This window comes from Ascaphus truei, chromosome 3, assembly GCF_040206685.1.
Source record: "Ascaphus truei isolate aAscTru1 chromosome 3, aAscTru1.hap1, whole genome shotgun sequence".
Taxonomy (NCBI): Eukaryota; Metazoa; Chordata; class Amphibia; order Anura; family Ascaphidae; genus Ascaphus; species Ascaphus truei.
The window spans coordinates 102,057,130-102,071,153 of NC_134485.1; the positions used below are offsets into that span (position 1 = coordinate 102,057,130).

Here is a 14,024-nt window from a genome sequence, read left to right on the forward strand (position 1 = left end):
GTTCCTCTCTCAGATGATTAACCCTACGCGTTTCAACTTAAAGGTTTTCATCAGATTTGAGCATTCACTTCAGGCCCGAATAATTTTCAGCTTTTTATGGATGCACAGCGGTTTCTTCAAAAACTGACAATCAAGCGCTTTTTTCAGAGTAAAGAAGTTGAAATAAGAACACATGAAAATCAAAATGTAAACAATCAAGGAATAAACAATATGCCACATGGAGTTATTGCCCCTAATTTATCCATTCAGGTTTAAAATCTGCATCTACATTCAATCCAAAGCACTGTATGGGGAAGAATTTGGATGTTTTTTCCCAAATGATTGTAAGAGATTTCGAGGAGTTCACATCTAGAGATTCCAAATATAAAAATAATATTACAGAACAAGAAAGGGAAGCTCTAAAAATTCTAACAGACGACTCCAGCATCGTTATAAAAGCAGCAGATAAAGGGGGGGGTTAATCCTGAATAAAAGTGATTATCTAAAAGAATCATTAAAAATTTTGGATGACTCTAATGCATATTTAAAACTTACTAAAGATCCCAGCCAAGATTTTTTTAAAGAACTAAGGATCCTTTTGGGCAGAGGTAGGGATGTGGGAATTCTCTCAGAAAAAGAATTTAAATTTTTATGTAAAGACAAACCGAGACCCCCCATCTTCTACTACCTGCCCAAAATTAACAAAGATCAAAAAAAAAACCCGGGAAGGCCAATAATCTCCAGAATCGACTCATTGACCTCTAATATATCTGTGTATATAGAATGTATATCTACAAAAATACATGAGGTCAATGAAGTCGTATCTGAGAGATACTACTGACATCTGGTAAAATGACAAAACAGGTGTGGGAGGGAGACATGCATTTGGTTACATGTGATGTAGCCTCTTTGTACACCTGCATCGACCATCAAAAAGGATGCAATGCCATTCTCAAAGTTTTATCTGAAGATAAAGCGATACCCCCAAAACAGGTTAGGTTCCTGGTGCATGGTAAACGTTTTATACTCCAACATAATTATTTCTGGTTCGAGGACGTATTCTATCTTCAAGTCTGTGGAACCGCCATGGGTACAAAGTTCGCCTCAAGCTTCGCAAACCTCTTCATGAATATCTGGAAGGAGGATAAGATCTGGCCATGTGCAGGGCATGGCGCGGGCTTGGTCCTATGGCAGAGGTTCATAGACGACATTTTCTTTATCTGGAAAGGGGAAAAGGAAGATCTGAAGAAGTTTATTATGTACATTAATGGGAATGACCAGAATCTTAAGTTTACTTGTAACTATAGCAACTGTAGAGTAGACTTTTTAGACTTGACTGTGTACAGACAAGGCCACGATTATCCTAACGCTTGTTTTAAACTAGCCGGGTTACATTCAGGTTATGCTGGGGCTAGTTTAAGGCACGTTTAAGGCATGTATTCAGGCTATTCCTGGGTCTTTTTGGTGATTGCCACTGGTTTGTGTTAGAATAGTTGTAGTCTCTACTGTACATTGATGAAGGGACAATAAAGACAAAGACCTTCTTCAAAAAAGTCGACGGAAATAGTTATGTATTGCCCTCTAGTTGTCACCATCCAAGTTGGACAAAAAATATGCCATATGGTCAATTTAGGAGGGTAAAAAGAAATTGTAGTGACCCAAATGTCTTTGAAGAACAAGCATCCCTTTTACAAGAAACATTTCTAGATAGAAACTACAGTGTAGATGTAGTTCAAAAATCTAAAGAAAGGGTTAATGAACTAGATAGGAAGCAAATTTTGGAGACAAATAAGGTAAAAAAAAGACAATAATAATGATTTTAACTTTGCGTTTTTAACCCAATATAACAGACAAGCCAACCAAATATCAGATATAGTAAAAAAGCACTGGCACATTGTAAAAAGTGATGTTATCTTGGGGGAAATAGTTCCAGAAATTCCAAAAATTATCTTAAAAAGGGCCAACATTAAAAAAAAATAAGTTGGCACCACGTGCACTGCCAAAATCTAAGAAAGCCACAAACATCTGGCTTCCACAAGTGAAAGGCTTTTATGGTTGCACAACCTGCAAGGCTTGTAGCTTTAGAGCCAAAGATAAATTTAATTTTGTATCGAATGTAACCAAGAAGGATTTCCACATTTCATCCCATATAACTTGCCGGACAGATTATGTTATTTACTTAATCGAATGTCCGTGCAAGTTACAAAATGTTGGTAAAACTTCAAGGTCAGTTAAAACTTGAATATTACAACATGTGGGCAATATTAGGAGAAAAGTCACAACACATTTTCTGTCACAACATTTTATTGCACACCATCAAGGAGACCCCTCAGGACTTTAGTTTGTGGCTATAGAACATGTAATGCCACACTGGAGAGGAGGAGACAGGGATATAGAACTTACCAAACGTGAATCATTTTGGATTCATAAACTAAAAACCCTGGTACCCAAAGGTATGAATGTAGATATTGACCTGGGGGTTTACCTTTGATATGTTCTTCTCTTTTATTCACACCCTGCGTGTTCCTTTTTAATAGTGCATGCCTCTTATATTTTGAGGATACACTGTATAGATTATTACAATATCTTCTGTATGTGAGCTCTTTTATGTGTTTATATTAACTATATCTATTTTCTTTTCCATTGCATATATACCTCATGGCCCCATGTATGAAAGACCACAATCGTCAAATCCAAAAGTTTTAAAAGTTTTTAACAGTATTCTTGCAAGTCTTTGTTAGTGGGGAACATACAATAAGTACTGTTTAGTTAACTTTTATTGATGCATTTCATTTTTATATATTTTTATTATTATGTGTATAAATTTGTATGTGTGATACATTTTATTCTTATGTGTATAAATCTGTATGTGTGACCACACACGCATTATTTAGGCTATAAGCAGTGAGATCTCATTACAGCTAGCCAATTAGATCACATCTGGTTAAGAATCTGGGTATATAACCCATGAGCAATGCATTAGATAGCCAACTTGATGAAGCTGCCAATCAAGCGCAGCGAAACACGTTGAGTTTTTGGACTATCCAACGATCCGTAGAGGAGGAGAGAGAGGACAGAACCCGGAAGCAGCTTGCTTGTCAGCGTGGATGTTCAACTCGTGAAGAAGAAGAGACGTCAATCGGGGCCGTGGACGCAGAGAACAGCCACAGCGAGGTTGCGACGAACTGTAGGCTGTGTTGCCTTGTATATCCTATGCCCGATGTTTGCTGACACCATGTAAGCCTCCACTTGTGTTTTATGTGCTGATAAAATTTATGTACTGTCTGCACTATGGTTCTCCCCTTCTGTTTTTGAGCTCGTGAGGATCGTATGCATCATACACACCACTCAGAAGAATCTACTATTGTGTTGGATTTCTGCCTTGATATTCTGCTCCACTTGTGAGTAGATCACCTATAGACCACTTAATTTTCTTATTACCACATTTTTATTGCTATATTGCACTATGTGATTTTTTCTTTATTTTATGATACCTATCTGGCTCCCCTATTGTTTGGAACAAATTGTCTGTTGAGCTTTGGAAACAAGCTTTAAAGGGTAGAAGTAAGATTTGTTTGCCTCCACTTCACTACTGTTTAATATATATATATATATATATATATATATATATATATATATATATATATATATAACAAAACAAAAACATTAAGGAGCGCCTACTATAACAACCTATAAATTGTGAGTGAGTTAGCTACTGTGTTGAAACAACCAATGGGGTGGCCAGGGGGGGGTAATAATATAAGATGGATCCTATGTTGAAAAATATATCACATAAAAACTAATAAAATTTTAATAAAAAATGCTATAAAAAATATATAAAAGTATACAAAAAAATATTTAACTAAAAAATAAAAATGAATAGCTTTAGATGTATACCAAAAACCTTAAAAAACATAGAGTCCCGTTCCAATAGAGTGCATCCAGGTAAAGGCAGCCCGTTTGAAAGGGACACAACTCCCTTGGAAATACCTATGAGAGAAAATGAGAAAAAAAACAGGCGCACACCTAGTGCATTAAAGTATAACAATCATTTTATGGAACATTAAAAAATAGACAAATGCCCACTCACAAATCAAACAATAAAAAAGAGCAGTTATGAGATTGGCCCTCATAAGCCACTGGCAGCGTCTCGATCAGCAATGGAGTTTTCCTCCTCCACACGTGTAGTACAGACTCCTTCACCGGAAGTGACGTCCTCCCGGCGTGTGCCCCGCAACAGGAAGTCCCTCCGGGAACCAAAGATCTTGCCTTCTTTCTTCTGGCTGTTGTACCATCAGGAGTAGTGGAGATCTGCCAGCTGCTTCTTGTCTGTCTCGCCACTCACGATACTGCGTCCGCAATCTGCTGTGTTTAGTGGGAAAGTGCCTCCTCCGTCTCAGCCACGCCCTACGCGTTTCGTCATCAAGGATGACTTCATCAGGGGAACCCATTGGTTGTGACCCCACAGTACTTATAGACAGGTTAATTTGCATACATGATTAGAAAACCTATTACATCGTTAATTACATGATTTTGACCTTTCATAGATATGGTGTTTCCTCATTACACTGATAGCTATAGAAAGGTTATGAGGGCACCACTGTTCTTGCAAAAGATAATAAAATATATATATAAAAAAATTCAATATATAGCTCATTTGTATATAATATTTATTTAAACTATATTTCAATAAATAATCAAACAATATAAAAAAAAGAATATGTTGTAATATAAATATTTAGATAGGGATAACAATTATGATGTCCAGATAAAAAAAAAAAATTTATTTCATATTTTAAATAAAAATTAATTTTTTGAATGAAAATAAAAACAAAATGTTTATGAAGCATGATATAATATATGATTTTAAATTCAAAGTCTCAAGAGTTGGAGAATGATGGTGAGGGCGAATACAAAACTACCCAGTTAACCCACTAGATAATTGGTTTGTCAATCATAATAAGTGAGAATATATATATATACCTGTTATTATCCATTATGGAAAAAATGAAAAAATGAACATCAAGGATTGCAGTAGGAGCCAGAGGACCAGCAAAAAATAGTTGTTGTCAACGACAGAAGAAATATCAAAACGATATGTAATGTATCTAATAGTGAAAATGATTGTATAGTGTATGTGTAATGAAATAAAAATACGCATAAAATATATGTGATTGTGTAACTATATGTATAAGATATATATTGGTGCCTAAGCATATACTAAATGGATGGTGTATGAATGCAAGAAAGTAGTGTACAAGTGTATATGTTGTGAGATGAACAATGTCAATATATGATGAAAAAGAAAGGGCAGGACCAGTCCCCGGACCTGAACAGACACACCAACAGCAAGTTGTAATAAAGTGTATGGTGCACCAGGAAAGATATTTATAATGCACAATGTATTTGAAGACCTGACATGTAACTATAGTTCAGAGGGAGTGCTGCATGAGCACTCAAACCAGACCTCCGAAGGATCACCCACTATGAGTGATCCCACTATAGTACTAATGTCAATGTGTTCATTGTGTCCCTTTGGGTGTAATGTATCCAATATATATATCCAGTAAGTCTCCCTCATGCATAATCTTTTGAAACGATCCCCACCCATAAAGGTTGGAGGGATATACTCGATGCCCATAACTCGTAGGGACCTAGGATCTTTTGAGTGTTTATTACAATAATGACGGGAGAGGTTGTGTGTTTGACACCCATGTATTATGTTTCTTCGATGCTCTAGAAACCTCGTGCTTATAGCTCTCGATGTGCGGCCTACATATTGTAGACCGCACTCACATGATATTAGGTAGATTACGTATTCACTGAGACAATTCATGTATTCCACTATGTCATGTGAAGTGCCGTTGGAGAAAGATTTAAATTTATTTGTTTTAATCAAATGTTTGCACGTAAGGCATCTGCTTCTCCCGCATCCAAAGTTCCCCTTAACCCTAAAGGGAATGGATCCATCTATTCTAGAATTATTAAATACTTTGGATGTTTTTAGTTTGCTGGGTGCAATCATTGTTTTAATATTCCTAGCTTTCTTAAAGATCACAGGAGCATATTTTGGCAATAGATGACCAATTTCTGGATCGCTGACCAGAATGTTCCAATGGTCATTCATTATTTTTTTGATCTGTTTGGCGGATTGATTAAATTAAGTAATACATTTTGGCACCGCACCATAGGATGTGACCTCATTTTTTGTTGTTGTTGTTTTTCTTTTGGATTTTTCCAACAAAGATGTGCGATCCAGTAAACTGGCATCTAAAAAAGATTTGTTGACAATTGCCATATCATAACCTTTCTCCTGAAACTTTAAAGAAAGATTTGTGCCCTGGGTGAAAAAATCATTGTCCCTTGAACAGTTGCGTCTTAATCTGTGGAACTGACTCTTTGGTACATTATCTAACCATTTTTTGTAATGATTGCTACCATACTGTAGGTAGCTGTTTGCAGCCACAGTTTTGAAATGTGTTTTAGTGTGAATGTTATTCTGAGGACCCACAAATAGCTCTAGATCTAAAAATACTATAGTATCTGGGTGAATATTGTAAGTAAATTTTAGTCCCATCTTGTTGTTATTAAAGGACTCCAAAATTGCCTCCAGGGTGCTCCTCTCACCATCCCAAATAATAAGAATATCATCTATGAAGCGGCCATAGAAAACCAAACCCGCCCCCAGCCCAGCATTCTCCCACACATGGGTACTCTCCCACAGTCCCATATATAGGTTGGCATAGCTGGGAGCAAATTTGGCTCCCATGGCCGTTCCACAGATTTGTAAATAATATGTGTTTCCAAAAAGAAAATAATTGTGATTTAACATAAACTTAATGCATGCTAAAAGAAAAGACCTTTGTGAAGAGTGTAAACTGGGATCTGATTGTAAAAAGTGACTAATAGCCTGGATACCTTTTAAGTGCTCAATACAAGTGTAAAGTGAAGATACATCACAAGTGACCCAGTGATAGGTATCCTTCCACTTGATGTCAGAGATTGAGTCAATGACATGCAACGTGTCCCGTATGTACGAGCGCAATTTGATGACATGAGGCTGTAAATAATAGTCTACATACTGAGACACGTTGGACGTCATCGAGCCAATCCCCGACACAATAGGCCTCCCAGGTGGTTTAACTATATCTTTGTGCAGTTTGGGAATGTGATAAAAAATAGGGGTTCTAGGGTGTTTAATATATAAAAACCTGTGCTCTAATTTGGAAATGATCCCCTCAGAGAATGCACCCTGGAGTAAATCCCGGAACTCCTTCTGGTAACACTCAGCAGGGTCCTCGGTGAGAATCTGATATGATGTGGTGTCAAGGAGGAGGCGATGGGCCTCACAGAGATAATCCGACCGATCCTGCAGGACAATCGCCCCCCCCTTGTCTGCTTGTCGAACAATTAGATCATTATTGTTTTTTATATTTAATAAAGCTTGATTTTCTTCTTTTGTGAGATTGTTAAATTTCAGTTCCACATTGTTAAGACACAACTGTTCTAGGTCTCTCAGGACTACTGTATAAAAAATATCGATGAAATTTCCCTTTGATTGATAAGGGAAATATGTCGATTTTGGGACAAATGGTGACGGTTTATATCTCAATAGACTGTCCTGATCTGTTTCACTTGGGCACAAATAGGATTCTAACAAAGGGTTTGTATCTTCCTCATGCATAGTAATATCCAGAAGTATGTTATTGGTTGAAACTTGATTATCTACCATTGATCTTTTTATGGATGGACCCATAAGTGTATCAATAGTACCAAACTGTTGTGTATTCTTATTCCCTAATTGGTCTGATTCCATCAAAAATGAAGTTAGAGCATCTATACATTCTCTTTCTTGTGTGTTAAATACAGATTCCAAATTTTCATCCCCCTTTAGGGCGAAGTGTCGCATCAAGGTAAGCTTACGGATGTATCTGTTCAGGTCCACGAACAGGTCAAACCGATTCGGTGTACTGTTAGGTGCATAAGAAAGACCTTTAGCTAGCAAAGATATGTGATGTGAAGTGAGTGTGTGTGATGAAAGGTTGTAAATACCATATTTGTGTGGTGTATCAACCATCGTCTTTATTTTCTTCTGTCTTTGCTTTTTTGCTCCTCCTCTGACTCCCCTGAATCTCTTTTTCTCCGGGGTGGTTGTTGATTCTGTTTCTCCCACAATGGATATTTCTTTTCCGTTTCTCTCTGTTCTAAAAAAGAGGTGGATTTATTAGATTTAGGTGAGGTATAGTTTTTTGAATTAGAACCCTTAGTGCTGGTTTTAGATCTTGCCCCTTCCCTATATTCTACTGCAACTTGTTCATGGGAATCCCCATTGTCCTCACAACCGTCCCCCAGGACAGAGTAACGATTGGAGGTTGAACAACTTGCAGAGGAAGTGGTAGGCGGGACTTTGTGATGTTCTTTTTCTTTCCTATCCATCCTAGCTTCTTTAATTAATGTGATAATTTCATTTTTTTCTTTTTCATTAGATATAGGTTTTTTATTTGTTTTAGAATCTCTATTTTCTTGTCTGTAACCTGAACTGGATCTCCCATACCTACGATGTTGGAAAGAGTCACCCTTCCTTCTCCAATTTCTAACTCTATCATTTGCGTAGTCGTCCTTATCACGTTTGAGCTTGTTTGTTTTCCTATCTATAATTTCTTTCTCAAATGACAAAACCCTTTTGTGTACTGTTTCATCCAAACGGACGAATTCCTCTGTACCTTCAAATGATTTAATAGTTTCTTGTACTCGAGCTATCTCTTTCCCTACTTTCTCCAGTCTTTCTTTTCTATAAGAGATTAAGAGGTTAATGAGAGACACTGAACATGTTTCTAAAATGGAATTCCATTCTTTAGTAAACACTTCAGGTGCCTCAAACGTGGGTTTCTTTGTAATTCGCAAACCCCTTGGGACTAATTTGATGTCTATATAGTTCTGCAGAGAAAGTAGGTCTAACCAATTTCTTGTTTCATCCTTTGTGTAATTCTCCAACTCCTGAAAATTATTTTTGAGGTCTATATTACTCTCTACAATGTTAGTGGTGTCCTCATTTACAATGTTTGCAAGTTTATTCCTTCTAGCTAATTGCTGATCGAGACGCTGCCAGTGGCTTATGAGGGCCAATCTCATAACTGCTCTTTTTTATTGTTTGATTTGTGAGTGGGCATTTGTCTATTTTTTAATGTTCCATAAAATGATTGTTATACTTTAATGCACTAGGTGTGCGCCTGTTTTTTTTCTCATTTTCTTTCATATATATATATATATATATATATATATATATATATATATATATATATATACACACACACTGTTAGGTCCGGGTATAATTGGACACTGATACAAGTTTTGTTATTTTGACTGTGTACCAAAAATAAATTCAAGTTACAGTTAAATAATGAATATGGGTTTAAAGTGCAGTCTATTAGCTTTAATTTGAGGGTATTCACATCCAAATTGGAGGAAGGGTATAGGAATTGCATCTCCTTAATATGTAGCTCCCTTTTTTTCAAGGGACCAAAAGTAATTAGGACAATTGACTCAAAAGCTGTTTCATGGACTGGTGTGGACTATTCCTTCGTTATTTCATCATCAGTTAAGCAGGGTAAAGGTCTGGAGTTGATTCTAGGTGTGGCATTCGCATTTAGAAGCTGTTGCTGTCAACCCACAACATGTGGTCAAAGGAGTTCTCAATGCAAGTGAAACAGGTCATCCTTATGCTGCAAAAAAAAGAAAATCCATCAGAGAGATAGCAGGAACTTTAGGAGTGGCCAAATCAATAGTTTGGTACATTCTGAGAAAAAAAGAATGCACTGGTGAGCTCTGCAACACAAAAAGGCCTGAACGTCCATGGAAGACAACAGTGATGGATGATCGTAGGATCCTTACCATGGTAAAGAAAAACCCCTTCACATCATCCAGCCAAGTGAAGAACACTCTCCAGGAGGTAGGCATATTATTATCCAAATCTACCATAAAGAGAAGACTTCATGAGAGCAAATACAGAGGGTTCACAACAAGGTGCAAACCATTCATAAGCCTCAAGAATAGAAAGGCCAGATAAGACTTTGCCAAACAATATCTAAAAAAGCAGCCCAGTTCTGGAACAGCATTCTTTGGACTATTGAAACTAAGATCAACCTGTACCAGAATGATGCGAAGAAAAAAGTATGGAGAAGGCTTGGAACGGCTCATGATCTGAAGCATACCACATAATCTGTCAAACATGGTGGAGGCAGTGTGATGGCATGGGCATGCATGGCTTACAATGGCACTGGGTCACTAGTGTTTATTGATGATGTGACAGAAGACAGAAGCAGCCAGATACATTCTGAAGTGTATAGGGATATATTGTCTGCTCAGATCCAGCCAAATTCAGCGAAGTTGATTGGACAGTGCCTCACTTTAAAGATGGACAATGACCCAAAACATACTGCGAAAGCAACCCAGGAGTTTTTTAAGGCAAAGAAGTGGAATATTCTGCAATGGCCAAGTCAATCACCTGATCTCAACCCGATCGAGCATGCATTTCACTTGCTGAAGACAAAACTTAAGGCAGAAAGACCCACGAACAAACAACAACTGAAGATACTATAGCTGTAGTAAATGCCTGGCAAAGCATCACAAAGGAGGAAACCCAGCGTTTGGTGATGTCCATGCGTTCCAGACTTCAAGCAGTCATTGCCTGCAAAGGATTCTCAATAAAGTATTAAAAATTAAAATTGTATTTATGATTGTGTTCATTTGTCCAATTACATTTCAGCCCCTGATGTAAGGGGACTGTGTATGAAAATGGTTGCAATTCGTAAACATTTCATACAATATTTTTGTTCAACCCCTTGAATTAAAGCTTAAAGTCTGCACTTCTATTGCATCTCAGTTGTTTCATTTTAAATCCATTATGGTGGTGTACAGAGCCAAAATTATGAAAATTGTGTCAGTGTCCAAGTGTGTGTGTCCGTGTGTGTGTGTCCGCGTGTGTCCGTGTGTGCGTGTGTCCGTGTGTGCGTGTGTCCATGTGTGTGCGTGCGTCCGTTAGTGTGTGTGCGTGCATGCGTGTGTGCGTGTGTGTGTGCATGTGTGCGTGTGTGCGTGCGTCCATGTGTGCGTCGTCCGGGTGTGTGCGTCCGTGTGTGTGCATCTGTGTGTGTGCGTCCATGTGTGTGTGTGTGCATCCGTGTGTGTGCGTCCATGTGTGTGCGTCCGTGTGTGCGTCCGCATCCGTGTATGTGTGTGCGTCCGTGTGTGCGTCCGTGTGTGTGTGTCCATCTGTGTGTGTGTGTCCCCATCCATTTGTCCGTCCGTTTGTGTGTGTGTCCGTCCGTCCATTTGTCCGTGTGTGTGTCCGTCCATGTGTGTGTGTCCGTCCGTGTGTGTGTCCGTCCGTGTGTGTGTCCGTGTCAGTGTGTGTCCGTGTCCGTGTGTGTCCATGTCCATGTGTATCCATGTGTGTCGGTGTCCGTGTGTGTGTGCGTCCGTGTGTGTGTCCGTGTGTGTGTGTGTGTCCATGTGTGTGTGTCCGTGTGTGTGTCCGTGTGTGTCCGTCCGTGTGTGTCCATCCATGTGTGTGTGTCCGTGTGTGTCTGTCCATGTGTGTGTGTCCGTCCGTGTCCGTCCGTATGTGTTGTGTGTGTCCGTGTGTCTCCGTGTGTGTGTGTGTGTCCGTGTCATGTGTCTGTGTGTGTCCATGTGTGTCCGTGTGTGTGTTTCCATGTGTGTGTGTCCGTGTGTGTGTCTCCGTGTGTGTGTCCGTGTGTGTGTCTCCGTGTGTGTGTGTGTCTCTGTGTGTGTGTCTTCGTGTGTGTGTCCGTCCGTGTATGTCAGTGCGTCCGTGTCCATGTGTGTGCATGTCTTAGACAAGTCTGCAACCCTGTCTTTCCCCATTATCGCCCAGCACACAGCACTTTCACTGCAGCAAGGGATTCTGGGAAATGACATGCAAATGAGCACACAGTGCCACCTTTTATCTCAAGCTCACATTACATGAACAACCCTTAGCCAATGCATGCTGTTTTAAACATAGCTTTTAAGCAAGGACTTGGGAGATGCAAAGTCCGTTAACCCACTCACAGACATGTTTCAACCTTGATGGGTATCATCAGTGTGAGATTGGTTGCTGACATTTGCTCATTTGAGATTAAAGAGTAGGTAATCACCACATTTATTAAGGTTATGGTGGGTAAAAAAAGTGACAAAACCCTCCACGGTATAGCATATAGCAACTGTAAATATTCCTGTAAATTCATTTGCATGTCTTAGACAGGTCTGCAACCCTGTCTTTCACCATTATCGCCCAGCACACAGCACTTCCACTGCAGCAAGGGATTCTGGGAAATGACATGCAAATGAGCACACAGTGCCACCTTTTATCTCAAGCTCACATTATATGAACAACCCTTAGCAAACCTCATGTAATGTGAGCTTGAGATAAAAGGTGGCACTGTGTGCTCATTTGCATGTCATTTCCCAGAATCCCTTGCTGCAGTGGAAGTGCTGTGTGCTGGGCGATAATGGTGAAAGACAGGGTTGCAACCTGTCAAAGACATGCAAATGAATATACAGGTATTTTTACAGTTGCTATATGCTATACTGTGGAAGGTTTTTGTCACTTTTTTTAACCACCATACCTTAATAAATGTGGTGGTATGTATGTATGTATGTATGTATGTATGTATGTATGTATGTATGTATGTATGTATGTATGTATATTGTGATGTCTCAGTCCCAGCGTTGAATCTTTTGTCCAGATCAAAGGCAGGAAACACTGTACTTTCTAAGTAGGGGTTTATTTACAGGGTACAAGGCGGTACAGGGTTAACTCATAACACAAAACAGAAACAAAAGACCTAACTCCTTCCAGGAGTACTGACTAATTCTGCTTAGTCCCTAACTAATCGTGGGAGAACTAAACTCTTTCCCAAGTTTACCCAGTGTACCTACAGCAGGTCTCCTTTCAGTCTCTCACAGGGCTGTCTGTGTGTGTCTTCAGATCAGTCTAGCAGCAGCGTCTCTCCCCCTCTCTGTATAACTCTCAACAGTTTGTGTCTGGCAGCATGGTTGGGGGGGAACCTCTGTATCACTTCCTGACTATACAGGCTAGGCTAATTAGCTCAGTAACTCACAGCTGAACAGACCTAACCAGAATGATTAACTCTATGAAAGCTTCCCTGATGAAGAAACCCTCTGGTTTCGAAACGCGTTGGAAAGTGTGCTAGTATTTTGCCTTAAACATGCTGCCCCACTACTGTGAGCTGATCCAGCAACCGGCGCGAGTACCGGTGAAAACCCTCCAGTGACGTCACCAATCCGGAAGTGCCTGAACGGAGGATAGCGAGAGGAATCCAGCTGGTGTGGAGTTCCGTTTGAAGCAGCCATTCCTGTGTGAGCTGCAGATGTGCTGGACTCTCCATGTGAGCAGGGACTTTGGTGGACTCCATACCTACCCAATAGGAACCGGTGGTCACGAAGCAGTTTCCAATACCTGTGATGACATCTAATCCGGCTTCCACGTGGTGTTTGGGTAACATAAATCCCTGAAATGCTTGTTTAACATCACCTTGATGTACGCACAATACTTACCATATTAATTGTTTGTGTCAATATCATTTTTAATGCACTATGAGCGTTGTGCGCTGTGTTTTTTGTGTTTTTATGTGGAAATGCATAGTTGCTGGGACATAAACACAAAAACAACAGTGAACATACAGGTGTGCAAATAAAGTGCAGCGATGGAAAATACATGGGATCACTGGTAGTCAAATATGATGTTAAACAAAACACAACATGCACATGCAATGAAGGTAGACCGCGCATCAATGTTCACAGAAAGCACCCCAATTTCAACTCTTCATTGAGGCCACCGGGAGCCACCGTCCGTAGTTCAAAGATAAGCCTGGCCTCTTGCTGTAGCAAGGTTTTGCCCCTGTCTCCTCCCCGTGTAGGTATCGGGACCTGCAGAATAGGCATACACCTGAGTGTTGCCAGGGAATGTCTCGCTTCCTTGAAATGTCTGGCGACCGGAAGGCATTTTAGGTCCATGTCAT

At 39.5% G+C, this 14,024-nt stretch overlaps 1 protein-coding gene across 1 annotated transcript in view; it reads left to right on the forward strand.

Moving 5' to 3' along the window:
- Positions 1–14,024, forward strand: part of LOC142490658 (acetylserotonin O-methyltransferase-like) — a 73,496-nt gene that overhangs the window by 34,081 nt on the left and 25,391 nt on the right. Inside the window, exon 4 of the mRNA XM_075593075.1 lies at positions 7,874–7,892. Within this exon, the coding sequence (XP_075449190.1) occupies positions 7,874–7,892 (19 nt within the window). The remainder of the gene's footprint in view (positions 1–7,873; positions 7,893–14,024) is intronic.